The following is a 17,715-nucleotide window of genomic DNA, read 5'->3' as shown; positions in this document are numbered from 1 at the left end:
AAATAGAGATTTCTGCAAACTGGCTACGTAATCTTAATTAAAAGCCTGGGCTGATAAACACTTAGCTAAGTATTATCTCTCAAGCATTGATGAGCTTATAAATCACTTGGTGATTGTGGCCCCACTCTATATAATGTGATTCTGCAGGTTTGAAAAGGGTCCATGAACGGGTATTTTAAACAAGTCCTCTATAGATGTTGATGTTGCTCCCCGTGCGCTCATTATTAGCACTAGCTAGAGAAAGCAGGCATATCACAGAGTCCCTTACACTCAGCACATTTGTCACAACATAAATACTTCTGGTACAAACAAAGACAACCAATCTTCACCCTAAAGTATATTCTTTGCTGGCTCTTTACAGAGGAAACAGAGGCCAGCAATGTCCAAAGAAATCTGCATTTGGAAAAAAACATTTACACATACACTAATGCAATGTTTATTAAACAGGTACTATGTCCTCAAGAGTATGTTACAGAGCACTGCTGGGAATAAAACATTACATGATTTAATCCTTGTAACACCCTGGGAGTTGTTCAATAATTGCCAGAATTTAGATAAAGGGCCCAGCATTTTTATTTCTCCTTTATCTTTTTTTTTTTGAAAATGTACAGAATAAAAGCTACATATAGACAGACGAGAGGAATAAAGAAAAGAGTTTAATGTAGTTTGGAGGAATTTTTATTGTGTTTATATTTACTTGTTTGTGGCTTGTGGAGCAACTACTGGGTCTTCAGGAATAAAATAAGGAATAAGTTGCTAAATGGCATGTCTCTGCAGGCACTGATTTCAATACAAAATTAAGAAATTAAGGCCCTAAAACATTACTTTATTTTTCCCATTTATCTGCTCTTAGATTTCAGGAAATTCTCAGCAACAGCTCTAGAAAGGCAGCAGAATTCATCACCCAACACTTACCTCTTTTAATCAGTTCTATGAGGCTAGACTCCAAGGTGAAGCCAGACCTCAATAAGGCCTCCAAAAAGGGTGATTCTGAACAGAATTGGGGCAGGGAGAGGACACTATGTAGAATTCTGCTCTCTATGCCACTGGGGTATTTCCTGTTCTGTTTTTCCTAAGCTTACCTACGAGAAACTTAAATCCCACAGTTTGTGTAATTTAATCTTTTTTAGCCACTGCCCTGTCAATTGTATAACATATACTAATAAGCAATTTAAACAAATCTCTTAGGGTTTTCTAGGGTAATTTTGTTAGAAGATAAGCATGTATTCTTAACAAGGTAAAAGAAACAGAAATAATAGTAACAACTCTTCTGTCCATAAACATCCATTCAAATGATGACCTCAGAAGTCACATCAATATAAAGAAGTAGCTCAAATGAAGCCCACATTTTTTGGCATGACTCATTTCTCTTACACTGAAACAAAAGCAGAATTAACCACTCTTGTCAGCCTAACACAGTTTTACTCTGGACATCCTCAAATGTTTCAAAGATGCCTAGGTGATTGTGAGAGGGTTCTCAGTGATCCTGGGCTGATGGCCCAATGGTAAGCCAGGCAGTAGAGACTCAGGCTGATTCTAAATAAAAAACAGAACTGCCCTGGTGGAGCTCCAGAACCTGGCTCACCTGTCCTGATCAGGTAGTCTTCGGGTAAGAGGAAGGACAAGAATACTCTACTCCAGTATCACATTTTTTACAGGTAGTTATAGTTGTAGTCATGGCTCTGGATACTTTGTGACCTTGATCTCTCACTCCTAAGATGCTTTGTGGCCTTGATCTCTCAATCCTAAGATGCTTTGTTTACATTTATAGATTCTGCCATCAGATTCTATTTATACCTGGCACCACTCATGTAACAGTAACAGGTCACTGAATAAGATCTGAAAAGCTCAAATAGCCACACTATCAAAGGAGGTAGCTTTAAGATGTCTATGTTGACATCTCACAATGCAGAGAATGCCTCCTGTTGGTTTTCTGTACATTCTTAATCCAAACTCTGGTACTGTCTTGTAAATCCCAGGCAGAGGCCAGATCTTATGTGTGGATTCTAGGTGGGGTCAACCTGGCTCTGCATTCCTGGGTGTTACAGCAAGAAAAGTACAACCAAAGGAGAGATCCCCTCATAAAGGCTGCTCTGGCACATTCTAAATAATATGTCCTTAATTTCCTCCTTAACAGGAAAAAGCTGAGGAAACATGAATATAAGTAGACAGTTCAGGCCGGGCGCGGTGGCTCAAGCCTGTAATCCCAGCACTTTGGGAGGCCGAGACGGGCGGATCACGAGGTCAGGAGACCGAGACCATCCTGGCTAACACGGTGAAACCCCATTTCTACTAAAATACAAAAAATTAGCCAGGCGAGGTGGCGGGCGCCTGTGGTCCCAGCTACTCGGGAGGCTGAGGCAGGAGAATGGCGTGAACCTGGGAGGCGGAGGTTGCAGTGAGCTGAGATCCGGCCAGTGCACTCCAGCCCGGGTGACAAAGCAAGACTCCGTCTCAAAAAAAAAAAAAAAAAAAAAAAAGTAGACAGTTCATTGGGCCAAGCTTAAAGATTGTAAACTGGGAGCAAAGATTCAAGTTGCCTGGAATCTAGCAGCAGTTACAAGTGGATTTTTAAAGGCAAAAAGAGACAGAGAGTGGGCTGATGCAAAATTGTTTGTCAAGAATTCTTATTTACTAAAAATAACCTTGATTACTGATTGACATACGTTGCTAAACTGTATAGGGTGTGGATTATAGTGTTCAGTGTGGCATTATTAATTTATAGCTACTCATGGCAATAGCAAGCAGTTTCAAGAGATAAATACAGAGCTCAAAGGAGAGAGAAAGACATAATTGTGGTCTCATTTTGATGTCTCTTTGAGCTGTATAATTAAAAGGATTTGTATTTCTCAGATAAAAGGTTTACTGCAAGACCCAGATTCAGAATGTGGAGCCACTGGTTTAGATCCTGGATGGGTGGAATAGCAGTGTTACCTGCACATTTGTGGGCATTTTAAAAAGAGGAGGAAGGGGAAAGTGGTGATTCTCATGCCTATATGTCTACTCAATGCATGCATGTTACTCTTATTGGGTTTCTGGGCCCCATAGTCTCTGAATCAGTTTCAGGTCTAAAGATACAAGAGTCATTGAAAGAGGTAAAACGGTTGACTGCTGTTCTGTGAGGTATTTAGAAATTGGGTCTAGCCTCTCTAGATGTGACCATACAGGACTAGACACCAAAGAAGCAGAGGTACGACTCTGCCTGCATATTTTGGGGACAGCATGCATTTTGCAGCATAATCATGAGTTGACTGGAAGCCTGAGACAAAAAGGCCCATCTAGATTAAAGCTTGGTTGGTACCTTATATGTTTATATCATGTGTGGTAAGTTTAAACAGTGTCTGGAAAGTATAATTAAAAGAAAAGTTTTCTCCAGCCCCAGAGTAACTCCACAATGACAAAACAGAAAGAAAACTGTTTTATTACACAATTAAACCAGAATGTGACATGCACCACAGTCAATCTGCTTAAGAGATTGCAAAGACAGAAAGACGGTCACAATAATTAGTCCATAAGTAGAATTTACAGTCCCATGTAATGCATAGTTCATCCTAAATTCACCTGGCAATTGGGGAGGCCATCTGTGTAAGCTAATTGGCTATATTCAATGACAAAATAAACTTTTCACATCTCCATGACAGGAGGTAGTTTTGCAATTTGAAGCCAGGTGCCTGCTGAAGGTAGGCTCTCACTCTCCTACAGAAATGGTTGCATATAGTGCTCTCTTTTTGGCTATTTGCGTTTTAAAGCAATAGCTCTCTACTCTGAGCACTGGGCTGCAGCACTCCAGCTCACTGTCTTCTGGTGGCTGGTATCTTCTCTTGACTCCTACCATCTTCCACTGATACGCCCACAGCACACAGCTCACAGCTGGCTGATCACATCTTATGTAAACCCCTTTTGCCACAGCAGCACTCCAGAACCACATCAGAGAGTGAAGCCTGGGCTGCAGGAGAGCCTACAGGCCTCCTAGGTAGGAATGTACCTTCACAATAATGGGAACAAGAGCACTGTTTCAGCCTCAGTTTCTACTTATAGTGCTAGATTTCCAGCATGAGTCAGGATAGAGCGAGCTCTAAGAGTTCTCACTGTGACAGCCCAACTCATTCACAGACTTCTGACACAGACACACAAAGCATTCAAGAGAAAAACAGCTCTCAGTCTGAGAAAGAGTACATTGAGAGAAAAAACGAAGTTAAAAGCATCTTAAGGCTGGGTGTGGTGGCTCACATCTGTAATCCCAACACTTTGGGAGGCCAAAGTGGGTGGATCACGAGGTCAAGAGATCGAGACTATCCTGGCCAACATGGTGAAACCACATCCCTACTAAAAACACAAAAATTAGCTGTGTGTGGTGGCATATGCCTGTAGTCCCAGTTACTCAGGAGGCTGAGGCAGGAGAACCACCTGAACCCGAGAGGCAGAGGTTGCAGTAAGCCGAGATAGTGCCACTGCACTTCCTGCCTGGTGACAGAGCAAGATTCCATCTCAAAACAAACAAACGGAAAAAAAAATCTTAAGAAAGAACTCAGATAAGAGATTGATCAAATCAGTCAGAAAATATTCCCCTAAAACACATTTCTCTATAAACAGCCAAAGTGCACAGCTACCCTCAGCATGAGAAACATGAGCATTATGAAGAAAGGGGGCATATTCTCAGCAGAATTTTATAAGATTTCTTTTCCATCTCTGCTGCTCTCTCATCTCCTAGCCATTGGATGGGGGTCCTATACTGAAATACATCTGAGTTTCCACCAGAACTTTTTGATAAAGAATTGGAATCTTTTATTCTTTCTGAATCCACTAAATAAAAGTAGGGTAACAGGGTTTCTACTGATATGTTTAGTAGAATGTTTACAGTTTTGTACTTTTATGATTTTAAAACAAACAATAAGAAGAGATTTTAAGGAACTTCAGAGCAGTATATATTCTGCCTAAACTCAATGAATGTTTTAAAGTTATAAAACAGGCATCACTAAGCTGTATTTTTGCATTGAAGGAGATGCGACTATAAAGTAGGGAGAATTATTTTTGTGGATAGACCCATTCTCTGTATCTAATAATAGTCATAATTTAGTCAGTGAAGAGACAACATCTGGGGTAACAACTATGAAGGAGATGCTCAGCTTTGTGGGTTTTGTGCCAGGCATTTTTGCTGAAAATGGAGATGGCAGCAAGTGTGAATCTGGGGGAATACTGAAGTCTTAAGAGTAGGTGGAGGAAGAAGGGTCAGACTCCTACCAGAATAGTCCCTGTGGAGACAGACAGATCAGAGCTCAGGGTTTGAAAGTGGGCCTGAATAAGGGTCCTGCTAGAGAACCTGCAGATGGAAGCTGAGCAGTTACCAACTGCTAATGTGCCAAGTATACCAAGCACAGCATGTGTTCTGTATAGGAGCATTATTTTAAACAATGTTCTACTATCATCTACCAAAATAATTGTGGTAAAAGTATAGTAGTTTATTTTTTTTCTTTTATGTCAGCAATATTTTAAAATATTGATCTGTTTATCTTATATTTTTGTGGATAAATGTGGTATTTGCCTCATGATTGTGAGCCACTGAGAGTGCACTGAACCTATTCACACGTCTTTAAGATGCTTTGCTATGTTAAAATTTTAGGAGAGAAAAATGCAAGTGAATAACAATTTAATAGGCATTTATTTATTTTGGAGTTGAATTCTGTAATTTGAAAAAGTTCAGTAATGCAAAGTGATCTGTAAGAAAAAAAAAGAATTGGAATCTGATTTAGTTCATATAGTAAAATATATCTGAGCTTGCAACATGGCTAACTAAAGAGCTATTATGTTTTTTGGGTGGCCACATCACCTTTATTTGTCCTATAACAGCAGCACTCCAATTTACTGAAATGGAAAACACTAAAACCATGCTCATCTATAATTATCCCTATGGGAGAAATTAATAAGTCTGTCATGTTTATACCTACTGTAACAATTTGGTAGTGGATTTTCTTTGGATATCAGATGTAAATAAGTATAAATATTTTAATGTACTAGTCATAAGGTATGTAGAATTTTTAAAAATTGTCTGTAAACATAATTCAATTAAAACACTTTATATTTTAAAAGTATAAATAACAGGCTGGGTGTGGTGGCTCACGCCTGTAACTTCAGCACTTTGGGAGGCCGAGGCAGGTAGGTCACCTAAGGTCAGGAGTTCGAGACTAGCCTGGCCAACATGGCAAAACCCCATTTCTACTAAAAATATAAAAATTAGCCAGGCATGGTGGTGGGTGCCTGTAATCCCAGCTACTAAGGAGGCTGAGGCAGGAGAATCACTTGAACCCAGGAGGCAGAGGTTGCAGTGAGCCAAGATCTTACCACAGCACTCCAGCCTGGGTGACACTCCATCTCAAAAGAAAAAAAAAAGTATAAACAACAATATTAACAAGGGATTCATTTCAAGTAAATACTGTGGCCTTAAATTCATACTATGTAGAAAATACTGTTTAATTTACATGAATGCATTTATCTACAAACATTATGCATAACTATGCTAATTGTTCTGAAGTAATAAATAGAAAGCAAAATACAACTACAGACTCCACTATTCATACACTGAACCGTGCTTCTGCAGTGTAAGTACTTTAGCCTGAAAATATTAGATAATTACCTTGGAAAATCAGTTTTTTGTCAAAATTACTCACTATCTTTTAGTCTTTATCATTCTGTATTGCTGAATTTAATGCCATCTTTGTGCTCGACTTTTCTGTAATCTTAAAATGAACTTAAACCTAAACAAGTCTGTGTCTACTTTTTTTTTTTTTGAGACAGAGTCTCGCTCTGTCACCCAGGCTGGAGTGCAGTGGAAGGATCTCAGCTCACAGCAACCTCCGCCTCCCGGGTTCAAGCGATTCTTCTGCCTCAGCCTCCTGAGTAGTCGAGATTACAGGCATGCGCCACCTCGCCCGTCTGATTTTTGTATTTTTAGTAGAGATAGGGTTTCACCATGTTGGTCAGGCTGGTCTCGAACTCCTGACCCCTTGATCCTCCCACCTCGGCCTCCCAAAGGGCTGGGATTACAGGCATAAGCCACTGTGCCTGGCCCTGTGTCTACTTTAAAACACTAAAAGTGAAAAAAATAAACATTTGCCAAAGTAAAAACAAAGCAATGAATTCGAGATCCTAGATAAAGACAATTTTGAGTCAAAAGAGTAACAAAAGCTTATTTGGCTATTAATATAATTTACATATATTTCAAAAAAACAAAAAAAAGCACATTTAAATGCTTTTAAGAAAAGAGATGAGCAAAATACTTTCTTTCATTTTCAGGTAGAAGAATTAGGCCTCTTCTTTCTAATTTATATTTTCTCCTACAACAGCCAGGTCTCTGGACATTTTCTTAATCTCTTCAACATCTGATTTTCAGTAGACATTGGCTTTAGGAATCTAAGGAGTAGTCTTGGGCATACTGTATGCACTTGAAAGAATGTTTATGGGGGAAAACAGCGGAAGAGAGAAAGGTGTTATAAAAATTCATGAGTGCAGATGAATAAAGCAAGTTCTTAGAGACCTAAGAAAAGACTTAAGACTCTGACACAGTAATACTGGGAGACTACAACACCTCACAGACACATGGTGAAACCCCATCTCTACTAAAACTACAAAAAATTGGCCAGGCATGGCAGCATGCACCTGTAATCCCAGCTACCTTGGAGGCTGAGGCAGGAAAGTCACTTGAACCTGGGAGGCAGAGGCTGCAGTGAGCCAAGATCATGCCACTGCATTCCAGCCTGGGGAACAAGAGTGAAACTCCATCTCAAAAAAATAGAAAGGAAAAAATATCATTAAAATTGCCAAACTGTCCAAAGAAATTTACAAATCAAATGCTCTATCAAACTACCAACAACATTCTTGAGAACTGAAAAAAATTGTTTTTAATTTATACAGAACCAAAAAAGAGCCCAAATAGCAAAGGCAACCCTAAGCAAAAAGAACAAAGCTGGAGGCATAACATTACCGGACTTCAAACTATACTATAGGGCTACAGTAACCACAGCAACACAATACCAGCACAACAGGCTCAGAGACCAATGCAACAGAATAGAGAGCCCAGAAACAATATGGCACACCTACAATCATCTTATTTTTGACAAAGCTGACAAGAGAAATGTAGGGGAGATTCCCTATTTAATAAATGTTGTAATAACTAGCTAGCACTATGTAAAAGATTAAAACTCGACTCCCTGCTTACACTATATCCAAAAATAAACATAAGATAAATTAAGGACTTAAATGTAAAACTTAAAATTATAAAATACCCTGGAAGATAACCTAGGAAATACAATTCTAGACATAGAAACGGCCAACGATATTATGAAGAAGATACCAAAAGCAATCGCCACAAAACCAAAAATCGATAAATGGGACCAAATTAAACTAAAGAGCATGTTCACAGAAAACAAAAACCAAAACCACAAGAAACTATCAACAGAGTAAACAGACAACCTAGAGAATAAAGAAAAATATTTGCAAACTATGCTTCTGACAAAGATCTAATATCCAGAATCCATAAGGAACTTAAGCAAGTTTACAAGAAAAAAAAAAAAACACCTTATTAAAAAGTAGGCAAAGGACATAAACACATGCTTTTCAAGAGAAAGCAGGTGGGTGCGGTGGCTCACGCCTGTAATCCTAGCACTTTGGGAGGCTGAGGCGGGCAGATCACAAGGTTAGGAGTTCAAGACCACCCTGGCCAACATGGTGAAACCCCGTCTCTACCAAAAAAAATACAAAAATTAGTCGAGCGTGGTGGGGCGCGCCTGTAATCCCAGCTACTTGGGAGGCTGAGGGAGGAGAACTGCTTGAACCCAGGAGGTAGAGGTTGCAGTGAGCCGAGATCGTGCCACTGCACTCCAGCCTGGGTGACAGAGCGAGACTCCATCTCAAAAAAAAAAGAAAAAACAGAAAGCATACATGTGGCTAACAAGCATATTTAAAAATTGCTCATCACTAATCATCAGAGAAATGCAAACAAACAAACAAAAAAAAAAACACCACAATGAGATACCATCTCACACCAGTAAGAATGGCAATTACTAAAAAAGTCAAAAAATAATAGATGTGCTGGCAAAGCTGCAGGGTAAAGAGAATGCTTATACTCTGCTGGTGGGAATGTAAATTAGTTCAACCATTGTGAAAAGCAGTGTGACAATTCCTTACAAACCTATTACCATTTGACCCACCTCCTATTTAGGTATATACCCAAAACAGAATTACCATTTGACCCACCTCCTATTTAGGTATATACCCAAAGAATATAAATTATTCTATCATAAAGACCCATGCACATGCATGTTCACTGAAGCACTATTCATAGTACCAAAGACATGGAATTAACCTAAATACCCTCAATGGTAGGCTAAAGAAAATACATTATGGTTGGGCACAGTGGTTCACGCCTGTAATCCAGCACTTTGGCAGGGTGAGGCAGGTGGATTGCGTGAGCTCAGGAGTTGGAGACCAGCCTGGGAAACATGGCAAAACCCCATCCCTACAAAAAATACAAAAAGAAAAATTAGCCAGGAGTGGTGGTGCATGCTGTAGTCCCAGCTACTTGGGGGACGGAGGTAGGAGAATTGCTTAAGCCCGGGAGATTGAGATTGAGGCTGCAGTGAGCCAAGATCACGCCACTGCACTCCAGCCTGGGCGACAGAGCAAGACCCTGTCTTCAGAAATAAATAAAACAAAGATTTAATAAAAACAAAATATGGTACATAAAAATAATGGAATATTGTATGGCCATAAAACAAGAACAAGATCATTTTCTTTGCAGCAACATGGATGGAGCTGGAGACCATTATCCTCAGAAAACTAATGCAGAAACAGAAAACCAAATGCATGCTATCATTTATAAGTAAGAGCTAAATAATAACACATGGAGACAATAAGAGGAACAACAGACAACACTGAGGCCTAGTTGAGGGTAGAGGGTGGGAGGACAAAGAGGATCAGGAAAAAAATACCCATTTGGTTCTACGCTTAGTACCTCAGAGACAAAATAATCTACACCAAACACCCACAACACAATTTTGCCTATAGAACAATCCCGCATGTGTACCCCCGAACCAAAAATAAAAGTTAAAAGAGAAAAGATCCATGGATGGGGGAGAATGCAATGTAGGTGGAAGGACTGGTTTGTGCTACAGATAGTGGCCAGGTGGGGCTGTCCTCTGATTTATTTGTGTCCATGCAGGCAGATGAGATTATGAACAGGCGGTGCAGAATGCAGAACCCTAGGTTGGGGGAAAAAGCAGGTTGCTGCTGCAGATTCAGTGTCTGGAGATGGGGGTATGCCAGGACACTGTAGACAATTTTGTGGGCAAGAAACAGGTTCAAAAATGCTGCGGTGAAACTCCTGAGGGTGGTGCCTAGTCCTGGGAGGAGTGTGTGCACATCAATGTCTAGTGAGTATGTTTGTGAGTGGGTGGGAATCATGCGATGGCAGCTGTGGGGAAAGGATGTCTGTTATCAGAGCTTCTTTCCTCTAAGTTTTCAGTCCTCTCTCACCATAGCAGGAGACCTGGAATTCTAGGACAATGGGCAGTGTGACAGCCTGTGTACAGGAGAGCAGAGCCTCCCATTCCCAAACACCCAGAGTTTCATTCCAGGTCAGGCCTCTGTGATATCTTTCTTCTGTCCCCAAATCTACAGATTGGTGAACACCAAGCAATTCTCCAACACCAACTCATTTTCTAACATTTGAATTCTGACACTATCCAGAGTCAGCACAGACCCTGATTCAGGGCTCAGTTCCACAACATTGTCCTCACTGCAGATGTCAGTCACAAACCTCATGGGTCCATCTATTCTTCTTAGCTACTGCTTAAAAACTGAGGACTCCCATAACCTCCCTCCAGTTCAATAATTTGATAGAGCTGCTCACAGAACTCAGCAAAACACTGTAGTTATGTTGACCAGTTTATTATAAACGATACAACCTGGGAAAAGTCAAATGGAAAAAATGTATAGGACAGAAAAAAGATGTAGGGAAAAATGAAGCACATAGATAATCATGGTAAACAGCTGTGATTAATAAAATTCTCCATCCTTTGTGTTCTCCAGGCACAGTTCATGGAAAGAACCACCCTTACCATTATGACTTAGATGGTACACTCTTTTCTTACATACCACATAGCCAGATAAAGACTGGACATTTTATTTTTCTCATTAAAAAAATCAGCTGAATTTGGCTTCAGTGGTCAAAATACTTTTNGTGGCGCCATCTCAGCTCACCGCAAGCTCCACCTCCCAGGTTCACACCATTCTCCTGCCTCAGCCTCCTGAGTAGCTGGGACCACAGGTGCCCGCCACCACACCTGGCTAATTTTTTGTATTTTTAGTAGAGATGGGGTTTCACCATGTTAGCCAGGATGGTCTCGATCTGCTGACCTCGTGACCCGCCCGCCTCAGCCTCCCAAAGTGCTGGGATTACAGGCGTGAGCCACCATGCCTGGCCAAATATACTTCTTAATCAAACTTTACTTATCTCCTTCCCACCAACACCTGCACTTTGAGCTACCTTCAGTCTGAGCCAACATACAACCCCACTTTATGTCCCTCCTAAGAACACACTGACTTCAGGGTAAAACATTCTCTCATCTAAAACCTGATTTTTTTTTTTTTTTTTTTTTGAGAGAGTCTTGCTCTGTCATCCAGGCTGGAGTGCAGTGACGCTCAGTTCCCTGAAACCTACATCTCCCGGGTTCAAGGGATTCTCCTGCCTCAGCCTCCTAAGTAACTGGGATTATAGTCGCCCACCACCACACCCAGCTGAGTTTTGTCTTCCAAAGTGCTGGGATTACAGGTGTGAACCACCATGCCAGGCCTAAAGTTTGATTCCCTCTATTTGCAGTTCCCCGCCCACCTTCTTTGTAATCTTGTTTGCTCTTCCCTATGAAAGCCCTTGTCTGCCTAAACTTTGCAGTCCTGAAAGATCTTATAGTTGGTACTTCCTCCTGCTGCAATACTCCTTTGGAATCCAAATGTTTTTACATAATTCTAACTTTGTTTTATTTCAGAAAGTAACTGCCAGGCTGGGCACGCATGCCTGTAATCCCAACACTTTGGGAGGCCGAGGTGGGTGGATCAGGAGGTCAAGAGATGGACGCCATCTTGAACAACATGGTGAAATCCCATCTCTACTAAAAATACAAAAATTAGCTGGGTATGGTGGCACCTGCCTGTAGTCCCAGCTACTCAGGAGGCTGATGGAGGAGAATCACTTGAATCCGGGATGCAGAGGCTGCAGTGAGTCTAAATTGCACCACTGCACTCCAGCCTGGCGACAGAGCAAGACTCCATCTCAAAAAAAAAAAAAGGAAAAAAAAAAAAAAAAGTAACTGCCTCAAAATACAGTGCCTCTAGAAACTGCCTCTAAACAATGACAGCTTTATCTTCAGTAAGACCCTCCCAATCCCCTTCCATCTTAATGTTAACTGCATCTGCCTGTGGGTCCCCAGCTTTCCAGGTCTCTGTAGCTTCTCTCAGTATAAAGGCTTCTTCCATGGCTGGGGTGAGCAGGCTGGGACATCTGCAGGGGAGGCTCCCCAAAAAGAACCTAACTGGGCCTTTAATAACCTCCTTTTGCTGGCTCAATAACAGCCATAGCTTGGAGTCACTGGGTTGAAGCTTTAATTTCCATGTTAGAGTCACTCTCTTGGTTTCTGAAACCAAGTGTCTGAAAAATCCAGCAAAATTACTCAAACACAGTATAAATATGAGTGAAGGAAATTTTAAGGTGCTTACATTTCACACCCCAATAAGAAAAGCAAAAGTATCTATTACCTTCAGACAACAGATTATTTTATTATTTCCATTAAAAATCATGTAGTCATATGGGAACACTTTTAGTAGGTACCAAGTTTAATCTCATAAAATTTAGTGTGCAACTCAGAAATCAAGATTACATGGTATAGAACGGACATATTCACTGTAACAAATTTACTCTGCAAAGTGAACCTATGTAACTCACCAATTATCTACCACATTTTCTTGTGGAAATGTATTCATTTTCTACAGCCAAAATGGAAGAGAGATTATCCCTATTCTTTTCCTTGGTAGCATTCTAAAAGCTAAGCCTTAGAATTGTGTTTGTAATTACCTAGCCATAAAAAACACAAGTGGGATAGGCGTGGTGGCTCACACCTGTAATCCCAGCACTTTGGGAAGCCAAAGTGGGCAGATCACGAGGTCAGCAGTTCGAGACCAACCTGACCAACATGGTGAAACCCCGTCTCTACCAAAAATACAAAAATTACACGGGCATGGTGGCATGCACCTGTAATCTCAGCTACTCAGGAGGCTGAGGCAGCAGAATCGCTTGAACCCGCGAGGCAGAGGTCGCAGTGAGCCGAGATCACATCACTGCACTCCAGCCTGGGTGACAGAGCGACAGTCTGTCTCAAACAACAACAACAACAAGTGAGAAAATTCCTAAATTCATTCTGGGAAAAAAGAAAAAGGTCAAAGAATTTTTAACAAATGGAATATGTGATTAGATATTAATTTTTTTCCTGAAACTCACCTCTTTTATGCCCTTTGTAAATGTGTCTTACCTTTCAAGCCCTAATAAAATGAAAGTCAAAATAAGTAAAAAAAAATATTTTCAAGATGACAAACCCAGGAAGTGGCAGTGCTGATAAGAAAACTGATTTGTCAGCAGGCGTGGTGTCTCACGCCTATAATCCTAGCACTTTGGGATGCCAAGGCAGGTGGACTGCCTGAGCTCAAGAGTTCGAGACCAGCCTGGGCAACACAGTGAAACCCAGTCTCTACTAAAATACAAAAAACTAGCCGGACGTGGTTGTGCGTGCCTGTAATTCCAGCTACTTGGGAGGCTGAGGCAGGAGAATCACTTGAATCCGGAAGGCAGAGGTTGCAGTGAGCCGAGACCACGCCACTGCACTCCAGCCTGGGCAAGAGAAGGAGACTCAGTAACCACCCTCTCAGAAGACGCTCTAAATATCCGGAACCGCTCTTTGATTAAATTCTTTAATAAAAATACCTTCACTCCCATACATTTTTAATAGGAAAAAAGAGGACCTGGGAACCGCACAGACCAAAGCTCTTCCCATTCATAAACCCCGCACCCCGAGTCAGGATTCTCCTCTGACGATTCTCCCGTCGTCCCTGCACACTCGGCGAGAGATGCGGTTCTGCGGATGCAGAGCTGCCCACAGAGGGCTCCAGGCCAAAGCACAGTCACTGCGCAGGGAGGAGACAGGACGCCCGGAGTCCCGGCTGTCAGCCCAGCCGCCATCTTATGGCTGAAGGAGACTGAGGGCCGAGCTGCGCCAAGGAGAACTCGGGCCGCCGATTTCGTAGCAGACTGAGGGGAGGCCCGAGGCCCGCCACAGCCACTTCCAACCGGTTCCAACCAGACCCTCCCCCTCTCTCGGGATGTCGGACCCAGCAGGCTCACCATTTCTAGGCTTCCAGGGGATCCTGGCGTCTTAGTTGTGAAGCTCCAAGTTCTTGCTGGTAACAGGGTCACATCGGTGACCCTGGACGCAGAGGAGACAGAGCAGTGAAGAGGAGACGTGGTGCGCCGGCTGCAGCAAGAGACAAAGGCCCCGCCAAATCCCGGAAGCTGTGCTGTCCGCTCCAGCTGCGTGCCTGATTGGACGGTTCCCAGCCCAGCGTTCCTGATTGGGTAACGTTTAAGGCCCCGCCCCTTCAGGCCCTGAGTGACAGGAGATGTGATCAGATGCTGGGCTGAAGGAAGAGTGACAGCCTAAGCTGCAGCCTTTTCAGACAGGGCTTCCTCCCTGAGCTGAGTCAGGCCCACCCTAGAGGGTATTTTCATTTAACCTTGTGAATAAGGCCATATGCATTTATAAATAATATATTATATGGGTATTCACAAATGCAAAGAATATAATACCAATTATTCAAAATTTTCAGATTTTATGACCTTCCTGGCTTCTGGTTTTCTTGTTTTGTTTTTGTTTTTTGTTTTTTGAGACAGAGTCTAGCTCTGTCGCCAGGCTGGAGTGCAGTGGCGCGATCACAGCTCACTGCAACCTCTGCCTCCTGGGTTCAAGCGATTCTCCTGCCTCAGCCTCCCAAGGAGCTGAGACTACAGGCACGCACCACCACACCCAGCTAATTTTTGTATTTTTAGTAGAAACGGGGTTTCACCATGTTGGCCAGGATGGTCTTGATCTCTTGGCCTCGTGATCCACCCACCTTGGCCTCCCAAAGTGCTGGGATTATAAGCGTGAGCCACAGCGCCCAGCTGGCTTCTGGTTTTTTAAGCAGGCAGCCTGAAATTTTAAAAAGAAGGCAATCCTCTGAAATAAAATGTGGGCGACACATGAATTCTACATTTTTTAGGAGCCAAACTTTAAAAAGAAATAAGAAACAGGTGGAATTGATTGTAACAATTTAACCCAATATATCTAAAACCTTATCATTTTAATATATGCGTGATATATAACTATTAATAAAGTATATATATTTATTTGGAACTGAATCTTTGAAATTAACTCTGTATTTTACCTTTCTAGCACACTTCAGTTCAGACCAGCCACATTCCAGGCAGCCAGTAGCCACACATGGCCAATAGCTGCCACATTGAAGTGCAGCCCTGACATCAGGAGGGCCTGAACATCCCTTTTCTGCCAGAAGTGAAGGGACAGCCTCTCTTTACCAATATCCTTCTTCAGTTTTGAGGATGGAACAGATAGTCACCACAGAAAGAGCAGAGGGCAGCAGGAATAAAATAACCACAGGTACACCACTGCTGGCCACCTGTTGCCCACCTTTCTTCCAGAGATCAGACAGTAAACAAAAGATGATGGGGCCACAGGAGATTAAAACTCTATGTCTTCGATCTCTCCACAGTCATCACTTCCAGTGTTTAGATATAGAGAAAATAGATTAAAGGTAAACTTCTCTTGCTATTTGGCCTGGCCCTAGTGGCCAGGGTGTGTTTATCTGTTTTCTCCTGTGGTGTGGGGATTATGTGAGTACAAGTACCAATCACATGCAAACATGCCTACATATTTTTCTGCATTACTCAATATTGCTCTTACAAAATATCCAACTTTAAAGCAGAAAACAAAACAAAAAAAAATCAGTACTCTTAGGGTGCTAACTGTTGGAAGGTAACTATAACAACCAGTAATCAACCTGCCATTAAATCCTGGCATCCTAACTGCACTGGGTGCACGTATTAGTTAGGTATTACAGCATAACAAACCAACCAAGACTTTTTTTTTTTTTTTTTAAATATGAAGTTTCACTCTTGTTGCCCAGGCTAGAGTGCAATGGCGCAATCTCAGCTCACAGCAACCTCCGCCTCCTGGGTTCAAGCGATTCTCCTGCCTCAGCCTCCCAAGTAGCTGAGATTACAGGTATGCGCCACCACGCTCGGCTAATTTTGTATTTTTAGTAGAGTCAGGGTTTCTTCTTGTAGGTCAGGCTGGTCTCAAACTCCCAACCTCAGGTGATCCACCCACCCCAACCTCCCAAAGTGCTGGGATTACAGGCATGAGCCACCATGCCCAGCCCAGCCAAGGCTTCTTAGCTCACAATTGAAATGGTCAGTCATTTAAGCTGGGCTCAGTGGAGCAATTCTTCTGATCTCAGCTGAGCTCTTTCAGACATGTGTTATCAGCTGCTTGTTAACTAGGCAGCTGTGCTTCTGGATGTGAGCTTCTGCTTCTGGAGCTGCCAACAGGGACACCTTGCTTCTCCTCCCCATGGTATGTTATCCTCCAGCTGCCTAGCATGGGCTTTTTTGCATGGAGATGGCAGCACTGTGAAAGAGAAACAGAAGCATTCAAGACTGCTAGTCCCCAAACTAGCACACTGTCATGTTCACATGTTTTTACTGCCTTGAGCAAATAAGGCCAGCCAGATCTGGGTTTCAGAAAACAGATTCTGGATCTCAATGGGAACAGCTGTAAAAGTCCCTGGCAATGGGCATGGATATAGAAGGGATAAAAAATTGCTACCATTTTTGCAATCAGTATCATTCTGCCTTATTTTTTGCATATGTGGTTTATAGAACTCTTGCACATCAAGAAACTTGTCGAAAGACCCACAGCTACTAAGTGGCTGGGCTGAGATTCAGGATCAACTCTGTCTGACCCCAAAGCCCATGCACCTCCATAAATAACACTACTAAAGTAACTGCCTTAGATGCTTGAAATCCTGGCGAGTGACACTTCTAGAATAGATGCCAGATTCCTTTCAAATTTGTGACCATATAGTACTGTTTAATTATTGGTAATACTCCTCTCAAGAACTGCAGATGCACTCAGTGGCTCATGTCTGTAATTTTAGCACTTTGGGAGGCTGAGGTGGGAGAATCACTTGAGCTCAGGAGTTCAAGTGCAGCATGGGCAACATAGTAAGATCCTGTCTTCATGAAAAAAGCTAAAAAATTAGCTGGGCATAATGGTGCATGCCTGTAGTCCCAATCACTCGGGGAGCTGAGGGAGGAGGATTGCTTAAGCATGGAAGATCAAGGCTGCAGTGAGCCGTAATTGGTTACACCACTGCACTCGAGTCTGGGTGATACAGTGAGACCCTATCTCGAAAGTTAAAAAAAAAAAAAGAAAGAAATTGCAGAAGCATTTTGAAAGAATGCAGAATAATTCAGGAAAATCATTGAGGGATGAGTTTAGAAAATCAAAGCCCAACACATTAGTTTTTTATTGTAAAAAATTTGAAAACTTAAAAACAACC

General features: G+C 42.0%; 1 protein-coding gene across 1 annotated transcript in view; it reads right to left on the bottom strand.

Moving 5' to 3' along the window:
• LOC108519619 (zinc finger protein 92) overlaps positions 1-15,286 on the bottom strand; it is a 29,245-nt gene extending 13,959 nt beyond the window's left edge. The window contains exons 1-2 of the mRNA XM_017858759.1: positions 15,208-15,286; positions 14,441-14,701 (exon numbers count right to left, since the gene is read on the bottom strand). Coding sequence (XP_017714248.1) covers positions 14,441-14,443 — 3 coding nt within the window. The 5' untranslated portion in view covers positions 14,444-14,701; positions 15,208-15,286. The remainder of the gene's footprint in view (positions 1-14,440; positions 14,702-15,207) is intronic.
• Between the last annotated feature and the right edge of the window lie 2,429 nt (positions 15,287-17,715).

Source organism: Rhinopithecus bieti, unplaced genomic scaffold (genome assembly GCF_001698545.2).
Source record: "Rhinopithecus bieti isolate Rb0 unplaced genomic scaffold, ASM169854v2 scaffold_48678, whole genome shotgun sequence".
Taxonomy (NCBI): Eukaryota; Metazoa; Chordata; class Mammalia; order Primates; family Cercopithecidae; genus Rhinopithecus; species Rhinopithecus bieti.
The sequence above is the reverse complement of the archived record's forward strand: the minus strand, read 5'-3'. Positions and strand labels throughout refer to the sequence as shown.